The sequence below is a fragment of the Ctenopharyngodon idella genome, chromosome 19, assembly GCF_019924925.1.
Source record: "Ctenopharyngodon idella isolate HZGC_01 chromosome 19, HZGC01, whole genome shotgun sequence".
NCBI lineage: Eukaryota > Metazoa > Chordata > Actinopteri > Cypriniformes > Xenocyprididae > Ctenopharyngodon > Ctenopharyngodon idella.
Genome location: NC_067238.1, coordinates 30555686 through 30578682, shown reverse-complemented (window position 1 = coordinate 30578682; position 22997 = coordinate 30555686). Strand labels below are relative to the sequence as shown.

General features: G+C 37.4%; 1 protein-coding gene across 1 annotated transcript in view; it reads left to right on the top strand.

Annotated features, from left to right (window-relative positions):
* Positions 1–22997, top strand: part of csmd3b (CUB and Sushi multiple domains 3b) — a 484809-nt gene that overhangs the window by 370845 nt on the left and 90967 nt on the right. Inside the window, 13 exon segments of the mRNA XM_051873165.1 lie at positions 204–317; positions 944–1039; positions 4341–4544; positions 9056–9180; positions 9617–9713; positions 11892–11996; positions 13630–13748; positions 13879–13948; positions 18342–18458; positions 18983–19192; positions 19840–19937; positions 19939–20029; positions 20461–20638. Coding sequence (XP_051729125.1) covers positions 204–317; positions 944–1039; positions 4341–4544; positions 9056–9180; positions 9617–9713; positions 11892–11996; positions 13630–13748; positions 13879–13948; positions 18342–18458; positions 18983–19192; positions 19840–19937; positions 19939–20029; positions 20461–20638 — 1624 coding nt within the window.

Genomic DNA, 22997 nt, shown 5'->3' with positions numbered 1-22997 from the left:
TCCAGGACCGAGTTTGGACACCCCCTGCCTTAGAACATTCATCAACCAATAAGATTCAAGCATTCAACAGTGTGTGTGTGTATATATATATATATATATATATATATATATATATATATACGGTATATAACAGTCAGTAATCAAGACTGTATCAATGTTTTATTGAACATTTTGACACTTTGCCTGTTTTTTCTCCCCCTCAGTTCTATTCGGACAGTTTGTCCTGTTCCAGACGTCACTGAATGATGTTGTGGACATTTACGATGGGCCGACGCAACAGTCCTCTCTGCTGTCTTCTCTCTCTGGTTCTCACTCAGGTAAAGCTCAAACATGATGTCCTATCTGTGCACTTCCTGTACTCAAAATTGGATGTGCGACCATTATTCATCTCAAGCCACTGATGGGTACTTAAAATGTTTTGATGTGATGCTGTTATTGCAAAACAAGAAAGAGGTGTTGCATTTTCTGTGCTTTAGGACTGCATTAAGTTCTTTGATATCTATTGCATCGCTTCAACACACTGAATATATTCAGAACAATACTAAACAACCCTTGTCAATATAAGAAGATAGAAATACCATAGAAGATAATAGAATAGCTGTCACTCTGGTGTTAAAGTTATGAGGCGGAGTAAATTCTGTGTGTTTATCTCATAATTTGTGTTTATCACATCATTTGGACCATCCTGTAGTAAATGGAGGCATCCGTCAGTGGCTTTTTAGCTGAAAGGTGCAGGTTATTGCCGTTTGATTGCACAGCCACATGGCAGTTCAAAATAAAGATATCTTCTATTTAGGCATTTCCCCTCTGCAGATATAATTCTCCATCAGAGGTCTTTTGAAGCCAAAAGAAGCAAAAACGATGCTCAGTGCAGTGATTTTTGATGTTTACAGATCTCCGAAATGCAATTTTACGATATGTTTACTCTCTGTCTGTTTTCCAGGGGAGTCGTTGCCCTTGAGTACAGGAAATCAAATAACTATCAAGTTTACTACAGTTGGACCAGAAACTGCCAAAGGCTTTCATTTTGTATATCAAGGTCAGTTTTCAGCTCTATCAAAAATGTATATATTTTATCATTTATTCTATTTGTACAACATCAAGATTATTGAGACTTCCTGTAACATTTTATTTTTGGTACTTCCTGTAACACTGGTCAGTATAGTATTATATCTACTTTTCAAAATATACAATGATAAATTTAATTAAATTTTTAGTCATTTCATTGTGCTTTTGTCTTTTTAAATATTGCTATTTAGGTTTAATTTATATTTGTTTCAGTTTTAATTTAAATTTTAGTTTTTATTTATTTCCAGTTAATAATTTTAATGCTTCAATTTAAACTTACTTCAATTTATTTTACTTCAGCGCTTTATTTCAGTTCATAGAAATGTTTTTAATAGTTTTAGTCTTATGATAATATCCCTGGTACATACCAGTTTTTATAGTTATGGTCAATACAAAATTACTGGAATCTGTTGTTTTTTTTTTGTTGTTTTTTTTTTAATATATATATAAATAATATTTATTGTCATCTTTTCAAAGCACACCAGGAATTGTGTTTTTAACATGTAAATAGCATTCCAGTTGTAGCAAAAGCTAAACAAGCCAACTTTTTTGAATGAGGCTAATTCATCATTGTGCTTTGAGTGAGCCAGTGCATTTTTTCAGTCTAATAAAGTTTTTCTTCTTTTATTTCACTAATCAAATACATATAATGAAATGAATTTTGGATACAAGGCCACTGAAACAGTAAGCCATCACTGTTGGTGGACCTGCTGCTTAGCAAATGTGTCAAATCTTTGTATGAAGCTTCACATAGCTTCATATTGTTTTAATATCTTTAAAGAGCCACTCTGGACCTTGAAATGTAAAGACCATGTGTTCTAAAGCATTTCTCCCACACGTCTTTATTTTGGTACTTTGGGGGTCAATCAAACTGCTTTTCGGTGACTGAATAACAAGTCCAAAACCTAGACTGTTCCAGATTAATTATTATATTTTCCACTTTTAGATTGATGAGTATTTATTGGCATTTAAGATGCCTAGTTGATTTATGATTTATATTGGCAAGATATCTTCAATGTTACAAGCAAAGGATACCGATTGAATCCAGAATTTGTTAGTAGGTCAAGGCCTGACATTTTCGAGTTGTGTTTGTTCCACTTACTGTGTAAGATAGTTTCAAAAACAGTCTTTTTAAAGAAAGATGTGTAAAGGTCTTACTCTAACAGAGACACATTTATTTATTTTTGATAAAAGTATTGCACAGTCAAGGCCGTTTCATTAATAGAGTCTAGGGGTATAACGGTACCCAAAAATGATGGTTCGGTTTTGAAGTCACGGTTCGGTGTGTTTTTGGTACAGCAGTGGTTCAAACAGTGGTTTACTGAACAAACAATGTCTGTCTTTAAAAAAGTCTGTCAATATTGCTGCAACCAGCAGTAACACACACTGCAGATTATGTTGCTGTTGTAATTAACGGGAGAGATTTGAAGGGCTTACACTTTTGGATGCAAAATATGTTAAGAAAATATTTTAGAATAAGGTTAGAATTATTGCGCTAGCCAGCACTCGCTTGTTGAAGTCGTAGACTCTCTTGCTGTCAAAACAATCGTTTACTGTATGTCAAATGGAAATACATTTACAGGTAAATACACAACCGTAAGATGAGGGAAACGCGTCTCAAATGCATTAAACAGTAGGGCAAGCCATGTAGGTTTATGGCTTAGTTTGAAGCGCTTAATATAAAGCACATCTCATGTTTAAGACAAATTGGATCATGCACTTATCCAACACTATGTGACCTCAGAGTTTGAAATTATGTTACACCCAGAGAGAAATTCAGCACATGCAGCGGTTAAAACAACACTGTATTTGTTTGGTACACATGCATACTGGACCGCACTCATAAAAATTATTTTTTGATGCTGTTCACTCTATTTAACTTATTTTGATTCAGCACCATTGTATTAGGTTTCTGGTTCAAATTTAATTGCTTCATGTTAAGTTGACTTGAAACGATTAGTTTTTGACTTAACTTTTCATATTAAAATAACATGTTTCAATCAAGTAAACTCAACCAGGACGCAGGACTTTCACTTCCCATCATGCTTTGCAAAGGGGCTGATCTGGGAGAGTAAATGTTGTTATTTTAAGCAGTTTTTAGCAAGATGAGAAAATGGAGAGACTTTTTCATGTTTACTTTCTATTATGTTGGTATTTAAAAGTTCTTGTTATGTTAATAGTTTTGGGGTTACCATTGTGGTGAATCACATCACAAAAGTTATGTAAATCACAAGACTAAACAAGAAGCATTAATTGTAGGATTATTTGTATAATATGAAAACTAAAACCATTCATTCAAGTTAAATGAACACAATTGATTCTAGTTTGTTTAACATGGTTGATTCTATTGGGTTTTACTTGTTTCAATCATGTGGAACTGCTGTCTGTGATTGAATTGAGTTGGTTGGACATAACTATTTTACATAGATTGTCACAACACAAGGATATTGCATAGATTAAAAATAAACCTTTCATGTTGATAAAAACTAAGTTGGTTGTGTGGAACCACTGTCCGTAATTGACTTGAGTTAAAGTATAATTTTTTTGAGTGCGAAAGACTCATACTGAAAATTTTCAGTATGAATTATGGCTGCACGATATATCAAAATATCGCAAATGTACATATGGCGATATGCATATCGCAACGGCTTGCGATATCTGAATGATTTTAATAGACTACTTCAAAAAGTTGCAAAAAGTCAAAGTTTTAGGTAAACACTATAGCAGAGAATAGACTGGGCATGCGACTGTTACATACGTGCAACTTGCTTAATGTTAAAAAAGAGTTATCAAGTGCAATAATCTGCCGAAAACAACTCATGTCTGACACACACCCGAAGCGTGCACACAGAAAGCCGCCTCTCAGACAGGGTGCGATCCCGAATTTAGTTCTCTTCTTCTGCCTTAAGTGAACGTAAACAGTTCGGAAAGAAACACTTTAATATGAATCAATGTAAATTTAATTAATGTGAAGACTGCACTGTTTTATTTTTACATTTGATTATTCAGTTTCTATATTGTTTCTTGAATAGGCCTACCTGAAAAACTTAAAGCACTGTTTTTTGTTTTATTGTATTTGTCCTATTGTTTGTAGTTTGTAATACACACTTAAAGCATTATCATATCGTATATCGAATATTGCATTATTTAAGAAGTTATGGCATTTTGCAATGTTATTATGCAGCCCTAGTATGAATACATGTACCGTTACACTCCTTTGTGAGGTAAAACTCTCTAAGTTGGCACATTTCTCTTGTACAATCCTGTCACAGCTGTACCAAGGACCAGCGCCACGCAGTGCAGCTCTGTTCCAGAGCCTCGCTTCGGCAAGCGCATTGGCAACAACTTCGCCGTGGGCGCGTCAGTGATGTTCGAGTGTAACCCAGGCTACACGCTCCACGGCTCCTCTGCCATTCACTGTGAAACCGTCCCTGATGCTCTGGCTCAGTGGAACGACACGTTGCCCACTTGCGTCGGTAAGTTCAAACCTCGTCAGCCCCTCGGAGTGACGCACAATCAATGTGGCCTTTTGTCTTCACAGATAGGTTGTGTAACCAAGCATAGTTAGCTGAATGATACATCACATCGAAGCAAAACACAAGCCGAAGTGCAGAATGTGACAGGGAGTATCTTTTAGATGAGCAGAGTTAATTGGGCAGATTTTGTTTAAGTTAGTACAGGGAAACAGGCTGAGGCTCGCAGACGGACCCTGTGAAAGCCAAATATCATGATACAAGCAGACACCTCTTCAGCTGTTTACTCAAGTTCAGAGAGGTTTAGCAGAGTAAGAGGTCTGATTTTAACAAGCCACCACTCTTTCTTTTGCTTGATAATGTCTCTATCTCTCTTTCTGTCTTGCTATGGATTTTCTGCTAAGCACTTGACTATTATGTTTTTCCTGTCATATTTAGGTTGAAAAGAAATCAAGAATTGTGTTTTCAGACAGAGAGACAGACAGATAGATAGATAGATAGATAGATAGATAGATAGATAGATAGATAGATAGATAGATAGATAGATAGATTAGCATATTAGAGTGATTTCTGAAGGATCATGTGACACTGAAGACTGGAGTGATGGCAGATGAAAATTCAACTTTGCATCGCAGAAATAAATTATATTTTAAAGTATGTTAAAACAGAAAACTATTATTTTAAATTGTAATAATATTTCACAATTTTACTGTTTTTTTCTGTATTTTTGATTAAATAAATGCAAGCTTGATGAGCATAAGAGACTTCTTTCAAAAACATTAAAAATAGTAATATTTCCAAACTTTTGACTGGTACTGTATATATATATATATATATATATATATATATATAACTTTATGTAATATGATATTTGACAATTTAACATATTATTATCAGGGAACTGTTGTTTATATACACCATCGTTCAAAAGTTTGCGGATTATAAAGATGTTTTAATGCTTTTGAAAGAAGTCTCTTCTGCTCAACAAGGCTGATTTATTTGATTAAAAAAATCAGTAAAAAAATGTAATATTTTGGTGTATATTTGAATATATTTTAAACTGTAATTTATTTCTGTGATCAAAGCTGAATTTTCAGCATCATTACTCCAGTCTTCAGTGTCACATGATCCTTCAGAAATCATTCTAATATGATGATTTGCTGCTCAAGAAACATTTATTATTATTATCAATTCTGAAATCAGTTGTGCGGCTTAATATTTTTGAGGAAACCTGATACTTTTTTTAAGATTCTTTGATAAATAGAAAGTTCAAAAGAACAGCATTTATTTGAAATATATTTTTTCCCGTTACAATGCAAAAGTCTTTAATGTCACATTTGATAAATTTTATGCAAAAGTTAAACTTTTTTTCTTAAATGATTCAATACAATAATATAATTAACACATTTTTGTGTGCCCTTTAATTGTTGCTACTTGCTGTTTCAATATTATTAATATTAGTCACATTATTACACCATTAGTCAAAACTCATGGAGGTTATTACTGTTATTACTGTCTCAGAATTGTAATGCGTTACATTACTCCTGTATTACTTATGAGTTACTTTCACCAAAATAACTACAGAAGTAGAACTTAACGTTCTGAAATGACAAAATGTACTGCAGAGCATTTTATATCCAGTAGAGGGCGATATGATGTAGCAATGACTGTGGGCTATCCAGGCTACTAACAATATAGCTTAGAATTGGCAAAGTGAAGGCTCAAGACAATGCAAGAAATGATGACAGACAGAATCACAGACAATCCAAGTCTGTTAAAAGTATAGTAGAGGTAAAGTGATTATCTGACAAACTAAAAAAATAATGCGCATACGTCCATCTCGCGAATGTACAGTCTTCTTCTGCCATCTTCACCCATTAGCCGCTTTTCCACTGGCCAGCGCAAGCACAGAGGCCAAAATCATGCCGCGTTTCCACTGTCGGGCCAGTAGCTTCGCGGCACTCCTGTAAAACCCGCTCTAAACACGCCTTCACTGGACTACGTCACACAATACAAAGTTACACCAGCGAGAGGGAGATGAATGAAATAAATCGCTAAACAAATATATCAGAAGCTGTCATTTAGTCTTTATTTACAAACTTGGACACCACACACGGCTATTGACTGACCACGAACAGGTAATAGCATTTTTCATTCGTTAAAGTCCCCTTTCTAATAAAAATTTCCTGATAATTTACTCACCCCGATGTCATCCAAGATGTCCATGTCCTTATAGTGGACTTCAATTGGCCCCAAACGGTTGAAGGTCAAAATTACAGTTTCAGTGCAGCTTCAAGGGGATTTATCTAGCGAAACGATCGATCGTATTCTTCAAAAAGCTTACGCTGAATGTCCTACACCTTCCCTATTCAACTTACGGAACGAACGCGGTACCAGTTCTATTTTTTCCGCAAGTTTAATAGGGAAAGTGTAGGACATTCATCGTAAGCTTTTTGAAGAATACGAAATCGCAGTCTCGTGGAAGCACTTGTGATGTGATCATTCGTGTCTATAAAGCATATACATTTTCATTTTTTTAAAGAAAATGACCGATCGTTTCACTAGATAAGACTCTTATTCCTCGTCTGGGATCATGTAAAGCCCTTTGAAGCTGCACTGAAACTGACATTTGGACCTTCAACCGTTTGGAGACCATTGAAATCCACTATAAGGAGAATAATCCTGGAATGTTTTCATCAAAAACCTTAATTTCTTTTCGACTGAAGAAAGAAGGACGTGGACATCTTGGATGACATGGGGGTGAGTAAATTATCAGGACATTTTTATTAGAAAGTGGACTAATACTTTGATGTCTTGCGGTCTTGCTGTTTTTTTGTTTTGTTTTGTTTTTGTTTTGATTTGTTTTTTTTGAACAATTAAATTTTGGGCTAAAAGTGTGTTACTGAACATGTACCGAGTAAAATATTACTGAAAATTGATTAGTAATGCCTTACAGCAAAAAGTAATACATTACTGTAATGCATTACTTTTGTAACGCGTTACTCCCAACACTGCCCTCCTCACATTCACTGCATTCAACAAGCTGGTCTTACTGTTGATGTTACCCCAGGAAAAAAAAAACATATTTCATCTTATTGTTTTTTCTTTTTCCTTCTTCTTTTTGCAGAGGCACACCTATTTGTTACAACCACTGATAAAATATGGGAATACTGTAATGTTGCTCATGACAGGCATCTGCTTTATCGTATCACACCTTGTTTTATTTCCCTGCTCATCTCCGTGTGTTCTGACTGAAAGGTCAGAGATCTGTGATATTTCACGATTACCTGAGCACACGCTGCATTCTATATATCACTGGTTAAAAATGAATGACCCTAAAATTGCAGAGAAGTGAATTTGGTTAATAATTTAAGAATCTGACACAGATATATTGAGCCCTGCTCAATATCCGGCCTCCCTGTTTCTCTTCGCTCTCTATCCCGCTCCCTTTCTGCAACGTCGGACATCAATCAGGATGTCCCTACCCGCTCGTAGCTGTTTAAACAAAGTGATTGGCTTTGACCTCTAGATTATCCGCTTGTCCTTGACAGATAGCATCTTACCTAAGCATAGGATAACAAAGACAGTTCTGCCCTGCCAGAGTCAGATAGCAGCCTGTGCTTTGTTATTGACAGATCCAGTCAGTGGCTTCTAGTGCTGCTCTAGACAATAGCTGGCAGGACTTCAGCAAACAGGAGAAAATTGCTTAACCAGGCTTCTCCTGTGGGAGAAAGACGACATGTTACATATTCGTTCCTGATGTTTCTGTGATACATTGTGCTTTTTAAATGCAGCGAAAATGAAAGACTGTCATATAGAGTGCAGATACAATGCAGCAACTAGGAGAACGTAACTTAAAGGAGTGGTTCATCCAAAAATTTTAATTATTTCATCATTTATGTCATTCCAAGCACGCTTAAAGCGGTTGACCAATCACAACACACTGATCCAGCCGACCAATCAGAGCACATTGTGCTTTTCAGAAGGAGGGGCCTCATAGAGACAGGAACTAAACAGAGCGTTACTGACAGACTGGGAAGAGAAGAGCTGCAACAATGGAGAATATGGGAAAAATAATGTGTTGCAAGCATGAAAACTTATTCTAGTAGAGCACAAAAACAAAAAGGGCATAATAGGTCCTCTTTAAAATATAGGCTGAGAAATCATATGCATATATCTCATAATCATCTTTTCCATTGCTCCACGCCAATGTCTGTATAGCAGGTTTTTTTTTTTTTTTTTTTTTTTTTTTTTTTACAGTTTAACTAAATGGAAAACCGATTGGATGCTGATTACAGGAGCATAGCAACACCTACTCAGTATCTGTTTAAAAAACAAGTATATTTTTAAAGACAGGAAAGCATCAAGGTCTAGTCTTACAGCTTACTGTTAGCTTCGATTACTCATTACAAGTTGCTTCTCTTTTGTGCCGAGGCTGATCCTTCCATTTACTCCACACTGAAAGTTAATGCTTATTGTAACACACTTTCCTGTCTTTTGATTCGTCTTCACAGTGCCTTGTGGAGGGATACTGACGATGCGTAAGGGGACCATTTTGTCCCCAGGTTACCCGGAACCCTACGATAACAACCTCAACTGTGTGTGGAAGGTGTCTGTTCCTGAGGGAGCTGGAATCCAAGTGAGTGGAGGAGCTTGTTTGAAGTTCCTCAAATTAAATGTTTCAGACAAGAAGTGTCAGTGATGGAAAAGTTTAAACTACAATAAAGGGAATTCTTAATGTCTAATTACTTATGCATAAGGCAATGTTTAATTTAGAAATGATGGGGAGTACAGTTCTACAAACTTCAGTGCCAGTCTGCATCTTCACCTTGCCTGTTATTTTGCAAATGCAGTAATTTTGTTGATACAGCATTCAGAGTGTTTACTGAAGTCTCACACCGTGTTTTCAGTGGACTCATCCAAATACAAAAAATCCCAAAAAATCACTTTGATTATAATCAGTGAAGCTGATTCATCATGTGAGATGAAAAGAAGCTGAGTACATTAGTGACACTGTCTTTGTGCTTTGTGTTCTTCCACTTCTTACTCGTTTATTTTCTTTCTTTATAAATCAGATCCAAGTTGTGAGTTTTGCCACGGAACATAACTGGGATTCTCTGGATTTCTATGATGGAGCAGACAACAATGCACCCAGACTGGGCAGCTATTCAGGTGAGAGTTCAGTTACTGGAAAAGTACATGCTTTTTCCTGTTTTGGAAGTTGGAATCTCTAGCCTGAAAAGATCTTTCACTCTGAACAGACCCTCATCAGTATATATATGTGGAAAAATAAATGTGACCCATGCTGGCAAAATGAGTTGCAATGAGCAAATTTTCAAAAATGAGTTACTGTTATTTTCACATTCTCTATTAAAAAAACATTCAAAATGGTGTATGATGTGTTGGAATCAGACAAAAATGACTGAGCTACACCTGTTTGAAGTCAATAGAGTCAGCAAAGTCAATTCTCAGACAAAGTCTGTCTGAGGCGTCTTTGTGCGTGCGCTTCGGATGTGTCAGTCAGCGTCATTTTGTTTACATCAGCATGAGTTTGAAAATTTCATTGGTTCAGACTAATGCCATTGAGAATTTGCTATGAATATTCACAAAGTTGAAATGCTGTGCTTTAAAATGATACCAAACTTGTGCGAGGCGAGAAGCGAGCAGAGAAAAATGGCATTTTTCATGGTCAAAGGAAAGGTACTCCTCTCAGAAAACGTACAAATAAAAATACTTTTAGATGCTTAATTGCTATTTGAAGCATTAGGATCGCGTGACGAGGGCTTAATGAACTCATTTTGGTGAAAACCTCAAATTCGACCTATTTTTCACATTGTTTTGCCTGTAGCTCGAAATTAACCCATGCGCATTCTGACTCATTTTGACAGCACTGGTCACATATGTAGGTCTACTTTTTTGTCACATGAGATTTTAAGTTAATATTTCAAGAATTTAACAACATATTTGCATGTTTACGGTTCTCTGAAGTAAGTCAGTGGTCACATGACATGGAGGTAAACAAAATATATATTTTTCTGTTTAGTTAGATTTTTTCATTTTAAAATTTATTTTAATTTTAATTTTGGTAACACTTTATTTTACAGTGCTGTAGTTACACGTATATAGTAATAACAGTAAAATATGCATAATCACAAGTAACTAACCCTAAACTAAACCCTAACCCAAACTGTAACTCTATAGTAAGTACATGTAGTTAATTAATAGTACTCAGTACTTATATGAGTAATTACAATGTAACTACGGCACTGTAAAATAAAGTGTAACCTTAATTTTTATTTAATTATTAGCTTGCTAACTACAATTTCGGCTTTAAAAATATAGAGAAGAAATATAAGACTGGACACTTAACTAGTGTTGCTGTAGATACAATTAATTTTTGTAATCTTAAGGAATAAGGTTGGTTATGCTGCGTGCAGTGATCATCATTCAAAAATATCTCAATGTCATGATTGACCAATCAGAATCAAATATTCCACACTAGCTCATTTTATAAGCTAATGTAATATTACATTAGGAGTGGTTTAATGCCTCCTTCCAAACAAAATGATCTTTGCTTTTAGTCTTTACAAAAAAAAATAATTCAACATCAGAGATTGCTCACCAGAACTTGATATCATTAATTGAGTCACACCTTGAAAAATTGTTTGTAATTTTTTGGAGCCAGCAAACTTGGAGGAGGCTCACCATGCTGTTTTTGTCTAGCTAATTAATTGCAATCTCTGGCAGCAGATCTAATGGGCACTGCACCTCACCACTCAGCACTTCATTTGTTTGTAAACGGAGCGGCCAGAGGAAGTTTACTAATGCTAACAGCTTGTCATTGCCTAGCCCTGATGGCTCAATCGTCTTCTTGTCGTGAAGACACGGTGTACAGTGTTTGGAACAGTGTTTCTGGGCATTTCCTGGAGGATGGGAAACACTGGTTTAGAGTGTCCTGTTGGGAACAGTGACTTTATCTCGCTTTCAGGGACAGTGAAGGTTTTCATGGCTGCGCTGCGGGAGCAGTAATTGAGATGGTTCCAGCAGCTCAGAAGTTGACCTCAGAGTTGAACTGTACAGCATGAAGTATTTAAAACAGTGAGGCTGTGGTGTCACGAGACAAATGTTAACAGGTGTACCAGAACTTTTCTTCACAGCATGAACATTAAAGATGTTCCCATTAATAAGTCTTATGTGGTCTTCGGGATGCTCTAAACGTCTTTGCTTGGTAATCCACTTTATCTGTTTCTTATTTAAATCCCAGCTGATGTGATTTTGACTGTACAAAAGTAAAGAAATCACAGCTTTTCTTAATCTTCAACATGCATAACGCAGTTTCTCCTTTATCAGGAACCACCATTCCTCAGCTCCTGAATAGCACGTCTAACAACCTCTACCTGAACTTTGTGTCAGACATCAGTGTGTCAGCAGCAGGCTTCCATCTGGAATACACAGGTACAACACAACAGCAGAGTGTAACAACATTACTCTATTGATTCCTTTCAAATGACCGGGTCTGTTAAATAAAGCCCAACATCCTTCTGTGCTGCATTTATAACCCCACACTAGACCTTGACCTCTTCAGAAAATGCTTTTGCTTTTCAATTTCCTGTAGTAGCAACAAGTACGATAGATAGATAGATAGATAGATAGATAGATAGATAGATAGATAGATAGATAGATAGATAGATAGATAGATAGATAGATAGATAGATAGATAGATAGATAGATAGGCATGGATGCATGGATGGATGGATAAAAAGATGATGGTTGGATGGATGGATGGATGGATGGATGGATGGGTAAATAGATGGTAGATGGATGGATGATAAATAGATGGTGGATGGATAGATGGATGGATAAATGGATAATAGATGGATGGATGGATGGATGGATGGATGGATAAATAGATGGATGGATGGATAAATGGATGGATGGATGGATTGATGGTTGATAAAAAGATGGTGGATGGATAGATGGATGGATAAATGGATAAGTAGATGGATGGATGTGGATGGTTGACAGATGGATAAATAGATGGTGGATAAATAGACAGATGGTTGGATGGATGGATGACGGATGGATGGATAAATAGATGGTGGATGGATGGATAAATAGATGGATGGATGACGGATGGATAAATGGATGGATGATTGATGGATGGATGGATGGATAAAAAGATGATGGGTGGATGGATGGATGGATGGAAGGATGACGGATGGATAAATAGATGGTGGATGGATGGATGGATGATAAATAAATGGTGGATGGATGGATGGATAAATAGATGGTTGATGGATGGATGATAAATAGATGGATGGATGGATGGATGGATGGATGGATGGATAAATGGATAAGTAGATGGATGGATGTGGATGGATGACAGATGGATAAATAGATGGATGGATGGATGGATGGATGATGGATGGATGGATGGGTGGATGGATGGATGGATGACGGATGAATGGATAAATGGATAGATGGATGGATAAGTGGATGGATGGATAGATGGATGGATGACGGATGGATGGATAAATGGATGGATGAATGGATGGATGGTTGGATGGATAAATAGATGGTGGATGGATGGATGGATGGATAGATGGATAGGTAGATGGATGGATAAGTGTATGGATGGATGGATGGATGATTGATGGATAAATAGTTGGTGGATGGATAGATGGATAGACAGACAGATATTTTCCATCTTTTTTATGGCAAGTAATCAAAGTGGGAAATGCCAGTGGAAAAAGAGGTGCTTCCAGCCAACAGACAGTATTTTCATAGCAGAATTCGGCCAAATGATCTGTATGACTGCAGGTGCTGAGCCAGAGAGAGACACCTGTTCTACACAAAACAGAGCCAGGTGTCCACATTTACATCCATAAAATAATTAGCCACAAAACAGTCCTTCTAACCAAATGTTTTCAGACACCAGTACGCCAGATCCTCACAGGCTTGCTGAAATACAAAGCTGTCCTTTAAGAGTTCAGCAACCTGAAATCTTTTCCAAATTGTCAGTGCTATCCTGTGGAGATTTTTTATAAACCAGATGACTGCAGCAGTTTTGATCTCTGTGTGTTTACAGCTATTGGCCTAGATACATGTCCAGAGCCTCAGACTCCAACCTATGGGATTAAAGTTGGGGATCGATATATGGTGGGAGATGTTGTCATGTTCCAGTGTGAGCAAGGATACTCTTTACAGGTGAGGGCAATGTGTTGTGTTCAAAACATATAGTGCATCACTTCTTTTTCATCCATGCGTGTATATATTCCTGGGAGCACAGTGCTGTATTTATGATTTGAAAATGTTGATCTGTTTTGTTTCTGTCTAGGGAAATGCCCATATCACATGCATGCCTGGACCAGTGAGGAGGTGGAATTATCCGGTACCTCTTTGCCTCGGTACGGTCTTATTAAATTCATTGTAGAAGATTGTTTTTCTCAGTTTTAGATTCCCTCTCATCAGCAATCGAATAAGAGGCGCCACGATGGGTTATGTGAGTTTAGGCTGAAGTTTGATTCATCGCCTCCTCCTTAAGCTTCTCCTGTCCCGGCAGGTTTTATTTAATTCTGATCCTAAAATGCAGAGTGCGGCAGAGTTTTCGATCATGCTATAGAACATTGTGATGGATTATCTGGTGTTTATTTATGGGGCCGTTTTTAAAGTGAAAGCCAACTAGAACCTTTATGTTTCAGTGTTTGTCTTCATTTTTCAACTGTTTTAGCCTCAGCCAAGCTGAAAATCCTGAAATACCCAGCTCAATAATTCACCACCCAGCTGCTCGTACACATTCTGAATGCAAGCACATTCCCACAACTATGACTTTTTTAATACTCCTTTCCAATTCTTTCTGCTCAACTCAGAGGGCAAAGATATCTCTAAGCTTGAGTTTACATGAATACTCTTGTTTTGTCACTTTTTCCAAATAAATGTCAAGCTTTTTTAACACAAAAATGATAAGTAAAGTATCGAGATATGTTTGTTTTTCGACATTTTACCCTTCGTCATGATGTCTTTTTAAAGGATTAGTTCACTTCAGAATTAAAATGTCCTGATAATTCACCCCCATGTCATCCAAGATGTTCATGTCTTTCTTTCTTCAGTCAAAAACAAATTAAGGTTTTTGAGGAAAACATTCCAGGATTTTTCTTCATATAGTGAACTTCAACAGGGACCAACAGGTTGAAGGTCCAAATTGCAGTTTCAAAGGGCTCTACATGATCCCATGCGAGGAATAAGGGTCTTATCTAGTGAAACGATCTGCCATTTTCTAAAAAAAAAATATATATATATATATATATACTTTTTAACCACAAATGCTCATCTTGCACTTCTCTGTGATCCGCCACGCATGACGTAATCACGTTGGAAAGGTCACGCGTAACTCCATCTCATTTTGTCCTCCAAATTCAAAATCATCCAACATCGATGTTTGACCTTTTTTTTGTAAAGGCCGTTTGACTTAGTCTTTGCACGTTCGCTTTGTAGACACTGGATAGGTACTTCCGCCTACGTCCAACGTGATTACATAATGCCTGGCGGATCGCCGAGCAGCGCAAGATGAGCATTAGTGGTTGTAATTTTTATTTTTTTAGAAAATGAATGAACGTTTCACTAGATAAGACCCTTATTCCTCGTCTGGGATAGTGTAGAGCCCTTTGAAGCTGGCATGTTTGGTAACACTTTATTTTAGGGTCCTTTAACTAGTTGCTTATTAGCATGCATATTACTAGAATATTGGCTGTTTATTAGTACTTATTAAGCACATATTAATGCCTTATTCTGACCTTATTCTACATTCTTAATCCTACCCAATACCTAAACTGAACAACTAACTATTAATAAGCAGTAAATTAGGAGTTTATTGAGGGAAAAGTCGTAGTTAATAGTGAATACATGTTCCCTATTCTAAAGTGTTACCGCCTCCATTTAGTTAGCAAGACCCAAATTTCTATGATCCAATCAATTCACGGAGAATGAAATCAAGCCCCACCCCTTAGATATACATCATAATAGGGAAGAAAAGACTATTGCAACTTCCGTTTCACGCCGACTTAAAAAGGTGAAGTCACTTTAGTGCCTCTAGTGGCAACAAGTGAAATTACAATTGATTTTTATTATCATAGTTTTCAAACTGGTTCCTGAACACTTCCTCCTGATGCTAGTCAGACAAACAGATATCCCCACCCCCCAGCAGATGTCACTAGTTGCATTATCATGCACATTTACAGTTGTTGACACTAGAGGTCTGTGTGGGACTGTTTTTTTCGTCCCGCTCCCGCAATGGTTCTATTCCGCATGCACTTGTTCCCGCCTAAAATTCACTCTGTGTTCACCCGCTATCCGCATATAGTGATTTTCTTCCCGACCCGACGGGTCCCGCTAAAGATCGTTTCCAGAATCTCGCGTTTAAACTTCCCCTAAAGAAAGAGTGATTGGGGATAACAAATATAAAATGTTGCATATACAAGATTTGTATTTGTTATTTGTCTATGATGCTGTCAACACCCTAAAAAATGTCAGAGGAAAAAATGTCACAAAGAATAATAGGCTAAATATCACAGAGAAAAATAGGCTAAATTAAATAGCCTACAACATGTCCCTCAAAACTATAGGCTATGCCAAAATTACATAAACGAAAACTGTTGGCTTACTAGCTATACTGCAAAATGAAATCTTTTTTAACATCCACGCAAGAACAGAATGACGCTGACTGACGACCGTTTCAGAACATCTCTCCTTCAAAATCCGATCACAAAGGTTGAATGTTCTCTGAAGGTGCACTCGCGCAGACCTCTAATGCAAATAACATATCTTGCCAGGTTTCTCAGGACAGGGAACTGGGGTCTGTGTGAACACCTCCACTGCAGAAAGTTTTGTTCACTTCAAGTTCAAGCACAGATGCGCTGATGTCAAAGCATCTCGGGAGCGACCGGGTTATTGTCAGACCGCCCGCTCCCACCTAAAGTACACTAAAGTTACCGACCGCAATCCGCCTTTCATTCAAAATGTAATCCAGCGCAGCAAGAAATCTTATCGGGTCCCGCGGTTCCCGTGGGAGAGCCGTGGGAATGCAGACCTCTAGTTGAAAATTATGGGAAACACGGTGCCCAGAGTGTCTCCTATTACAGTTGCTCTTTTGCCCATCTAAGAGCTTTGAGTGTTGCAAACCAAAATATAGTGACTCAAGAGAGGAAATGACCAATTTGGATGTTTGAGTTGGGGATGCACTCTTTTCCATCTGGTCCTTGTGGAACGCAAAATGGAGATTCTCTTTGACTGCCAAGCTGATGTGCCATACGTCTCTTTCCCTTTCACTGCATCAACCCCTCCTGTTTGTAGCACATCCTGTGTGGCCAGCAGGCTTTTCTGTGAGACCAAGTTTGTGTCTTTTTCCTCTGATCAAGGGCACATTGTTTATCTTTTATATTGCTTTGGCTCATGTTTGAGTTGGCTGTCCCTTGACCTGCCCAATTCCCTTTGCCTCCTGTTTAAAGGAAGTTTGAAAGAAGTTTCTACTGCTGATATATGCAGCAACATTGTCCAGCCTCTCCTGTGTCTAAACTAGACCTCCCATCCATGACTATTAGCTGTGATCTCCATATTACTGTTGGAATCACGACTTAAATCCCCAGACTGTTCCTCATGCCTCTTAAAAGAGACAATAGCTTTTGTTTTTGTGCCAAGCAAATAGGCTGCAGATCAGAATTTTTTTTGTATTCCAGTGCGTGTTTATTTCGGTTTAGTGCTTCTCTGCTCCTCTATTTTGTTTCTTCTTTAGCAACAGTTCAATCTGAGAGTAAGTGAAACGTAAAGAACTGAACACAAGGGAGTTGATGTAATATGTAAATGGAGTTTCCCTTGCCGATTGTGGCTTAACATCTGTCTTGTACTGGATCTGGTAAAGTCATTGTGAGGCCCATCTTCTGTAATTCAGATTCAAAGAAGTTTTACTGGCCAAGTGTGATCACATGTACAAGGATTTTTTCTTTTTTCTTTCAGGTTTACAGGAGCTCTGAGCACTTATATATGCTCATGGACAATTATGATGCATCACTGCTAGGGTTACACGACTACTTGTTCTTCACGTTGACTAGTAGTGTCAACTAGTAGTGGATCACATGACCTCAGTCGCACTCAGTTTCCTGTGTCTACATTCCATATTCCATGACAGCAGGAGGAAAATTCTATAAAATATGTCCTATGTATTTGCATCCAAAAGTAAAGAGTAAAAAGTAAAAGTAAAAATGCATTTACAAAACAAATAAGCAAACCACAGTGGAGCTGTTGACATGTGAGATTATCAACCATGAAACTAAAAAAGTGTTGTGACTGAGAATAAAAGCAGCATAATTCTAACAGTGGAAATATGCACAATTTTAAATTCAGTTGATTATAATTAATTAATTTAATTTAAGTTAATATTACTATATATTATAAACAAACTTAAATCAAAATTACATTAAAAAAATTAACATTAATCAAAAATATATTTATAAATTCAAAAGAAACCTAGATTAATTTTTAAGATTATTAAAATTAATAAATCCCAGTTTATTAATAAATAACAAAAAAAACATTTATTTTAAGTTCCTTTTCATGTTCAAATTTTAAAGTACATCAGTTTAGGGGTAAAAGATTTTTAAGTGGAATTTGTTTAATTCAGAACAGCCGAACGTCTTTTTTTCCCTGCTGTAATCATTCAGTAATGAGATTAGTTAGAAATCAGTAGGAAATGCATGACAGTTCAACACATTACATTTTGGCAGTGAATCTTTATCTGTATATTCACAGCTCAGTGTGGCGGAGCCATGACGGAGGTTAGCGGAGTGATTCTGAGCCCTGGTTTTCCTGGCAACTACCCAAGTGGTCTGGATTGCACCTGGACGGTCACCCTTCCCACTGGCTTCGGTACATGCATGCCATTAGCAATGAGCTACAGAATTGTGTGACTCACTGCCTTTTATCAGTGTCACTTATTGTTGTCAACATTTCTGTCAGGACTACTATCGTCAAATATGATTGATAATAGCATAGAGTTTGTATTGGCAGTATGGTTCTGTTCTGGGCAAGAACTCCCTGCACATCCATGCAGCCTAGCATGGATAAGAGCAGGGAGAGCAGCGATAACCCCCCTTAGGGTAAACAGAACAGATCAACATATGCAGATATCATTAATATCAATTTAACATGTACACATTTTTCAAGAATTAGTCTGATTCAGGGGAATCATAAGGCCAATCCTGACTGAAGAGGAGGAGCTGGGGATGGAGGAGGGTAATTAGCTCCTGAGAAATGCGATAGCTTCTGATAATACTGAGGAGCTTATATATGGATGCTGTGATAGGCATCATATTCCTATAGGTAGACGTGAGTCACCTGCTGATGCAAGCTTGACTGACGTGAACTGACGCTAACGCTTGATGTTGTTTAAGGAATCCATGTGCAGTTCCTGAACTTCTCCACCGAGGCAATCCACGACTACCTGGAGATCCGAAGCGGACCTAGTGAGACCGGTACCGTGATTGACAGGTTCAGTGGGCCGCAGGTTCCTGAGTCGCTCTTCAGCACAACCCATGAAACCAGCTTCTTCTTCCACAGCGACTATTCCCAGAATAAACCTGGATTTCACATTACATACCAAGGTAAGACTTTTAAAGAGGCCATATTATGCCCTTTTACAGTTTTGATTTTGTTTTGTGCTCTACTAGAATAGGTTTTCATGCTTGAATATTCAAACGCTTTGTTTAGTTCCTGTCTCTATGAAGCCCCTCCTTCTGAAAAGCACAATGTGCTCTGATTGGTCGGCTGGATCAGTGTGTTGTGATTGGTCAAGCGCTTTGAGCGTGTTTGGGAAATGTCCCGCCCCTTACCATAACCACCAGTTTCAACACACTACTAACTAACTCAACCAGGCCCTGCCCCTTTATTCTGCGTATGAATTATTTAAATGAGGAATATTGTGATTTATTGGATTTGATCAAAAACGTTGTGGAGTATTGTTCCTGGAAGAAAACTCAAGACTACAATGAAGGCATTTCAGGGATTTCAGAAACAGTGACACTGATATAGAGAATAACTCCTGCTGGAGGGACTTTTTCATGCTCAGACAGCAACATTACACACTAAAGAAAGTTAAAGGTGTAAAAAAGCATAATAGCTCCTCTTTAAAATCCCCTAGATACATTTTACGTGTTAGTATTGAGTCAAGACGAATATATTGAGTTATTTACCAAGGCCTTTTGCATTCATCCTCCTCACTTGTGATTATGTCCTTGTTTCTTTTCTTCAGCTTATCAGCTGCAGAGCTGTCCTGACCCTCGACCTTTCAGGAACGGTATCGTAATAGGCAGTGACTTTAGCGTGGGCATGACGGTGTCTTTCGAGTGTTTACCCTGGTTACTCGCTCATCGGTGAGACCTCTCTAACCTGCCTCCATGGAATCAGCAGGAACTGGAACAACCCTATACCACGCTGTGAAGGTGGATTTTTACTCTCCTCCTCAATATAAATTCTTCATACACCGCCTTAATTCGGTATTGAAATTGAATGACCTCAGTGTTTCATGCATGCAACTGCTCACTGTAAGTTATTATGAAAGTGTCATCAGTCGCTTACAGCTGATGACATTATACGCAAGCCCACGAGTGAGATTTATTGCCTTATCACAACAATATTACTACATAATGTGTGATGTTAAACAGTGCCGTGCATCTTTATGGTGAGAACAAATTCTCAATGGCTGACTGCTCAACATTATTTCCCAGAGCTCAATGAGGTGATGTCATAGCAGAGCGATCACTGCTAAGAGATAAAACCTTTAAAGATGCACTATTGCACCTTTATGCAAATGTTCTGTCTATACACAAAATGTATGATGATAACGTTACTTTGTTTTCTGCCTCCCCAAAAGCTCTATGTGGTGGAAACATCACCTCCATGAACGGCACCATCTTCTCTCCCGGTCACCCAGCTGAATACCCCAACTTCCAGGACTGTGTGTGGAGTGTCCGTGTGCCACCGGGAAACGGCATCTATATCAACTTCACCGTGCTCAGCACTGAACCAATCTACGACTACATCACTGTGTGGTAAACTCTCATAAAAGTTTCTTAGATGTGTGATGATGAACTAATTTGCAATCAGTTAATATTCATCATATAATAATAACTCTGAAGAAGTGAGAGAGAGGGGACTGCATATGCAGATGAATGAGCCACAGGAACAGAGGGCCTTTTGTGACACTCCAAACGTCCTTGAACGTAAGACACTCACTCTTGTGTGCGAAACAGCCTGCGGTCCTCTAGAAAGCCCCAAAGCACGCTTGCTCGTAACTGTGAAAGGAAATCATCCCTTAAATCTCCCAAAAACAATTTTAGGACTAGCTGCCACCGCGTTTGCTTGGTTAGGCATCACAGTATCTCTCCATTTGAAAAGCAGTCCTGTAAATTGTCTTTGCTCAGTTCCTCAAGTCAGGAGACGATTTTTGGGATTAAATTCAGCGTTGCTTCTGCGTTCCCTAATGTGGTGTCTTCTTACTAAAATGGAAATTTAATTTCTTTTTGCTTGACTTTGTCTGGGTTTGGTTGACACTACCTAGAGGTGAGACCAAATTGTGTAGTAGCTAAATATTTACATCTATATTTAGATGCAGTTTAACACTGTAAAACTCAATAAGTTCAGAATACTCGAAACATTTGAGGAAACTTATTACCTCAAAACATTTAATTAAAATGTTTTGAGCATGCTGGGAATTAGAAATTAATATGCAACTCAACTCAATCATATTAAGTTCAGCTTACTACAATGAAATTTTATGAAATGAAAACTTTTTTCTATTAAGTACAATGAACTTTCATTATTATTTAAGTGAAACAAACTCATTTCATTTAATTAATTTCACTGTTTACTATGAATGTAGATAAAATAGATGTTTATTTCTGTTATACCATAAGTGCATGTGTTTACCACTATTCAAAAATAAGCTTATTATCAGACTCAGGATCCATTAGCAAATATACAACACTATAAAATACAGACTCATTTTTTAAAGGGAACCCCGGGTTTTAAGACTTGAATATCTTAATGTAACGTAAATGATGTCTCTTACTGAAATATGTAGTAGAAAACCCATGAAAGGGTTACGTTAATTTAAAAAAAAACATGACATATTTGGACATTTATGGGGCACCATTTTTTTTAGGTGCAAGTGCATTCTACGTCGATGACGTCAAATGTTTGCACTCGGTGACACAAACTGCCTCAAAGCTTGTGTGTGCTGTGATACACAAGATATCTGTGTAGCTCACCACGTGCAACCATTTGACATCATCGACGTAGAACGCACTGTGCACCTAAACAAAATGGCGCCCCCCATTGTCCAAATATGTCATGGATTTTTTAAATAACTTAAATCTTTCATGGGTTTTCTACTACATATTTCATCATTTACATTATATTAAGCCATACAAGTCTTAATACCCGGGGTTCCCTTTAAAGTAAATTTTTTATGTATTATTTTATTAATATATTCTGCAAGAAAAATGTAAACTACTTAAATTTACAGTACCCTAATTATCTTTCTCAAAAGTTGCTTAGTTCGTAGGCATAAATGACTTTTTGTCGCTTTTGTGCATAATTTCCCTTCTGAGTTTTGTCTCTTTAACCTTTCTGGAAGAAATTTTGCTAATTAGGTACACTTTTGTTTTATTTGCTTTCTGTAGCTACTGGTTTTGGTCTCCTCATGGAAATTAAGCCCATTTGCTCTGGTGTTTCAGACTCTAAAGGGAGTGTGTCTTCAAACAAGAAGAAATATCTCTAGAGGTTTAGCAGGGCTAATATAAGGAATAATTAAACAACAATACAGATTTTATACTTAAAGTTCTTTGAGGGAAAAAGTCCCTTATGTACATCTTCTGGGCCTCTGAATCAAAAATTATTGTGTAGATTTCTGAGAGATGGAGTCACAAATATCTGCAGGCTTTAGCCAGAGTTTGTGTCCTTACAGAGTCACTTTAGGCCGGTTGGTTGTTTGGAAGAGCAAAGACTTTTGACTAATTGTCCTTCACATCGTTGTGACACTCAGTTGCGGGGGAGATGGAATAATGCATTGAATGAAACCCAGGGTGAATCCAATAATTAATGTCATCTGTTCACTTTTCATATCAGAGGTCCCTCTTGTTTAAGAAAAATTCCAGAGGGTACTTTTATTTATTAATGGATTCTGCATACCCTACATACCCGTTGTTTTAAATAATGCATTTTCACCACAGATAGAACTTACATTATTGCTTTTTTTTTCCTCTGTGCGATCTGAAATTGAGATTGCATTTCTGTTGCATGTTGCAATGCTTCAGTCTGTCCCGAAGGTTGCATGACTACCAATACTCGTGAACAAACTCGTATTTCTCTCTCTCTGGGTGCTCCATCGGTTCCTCAGTGTGCTGCTCC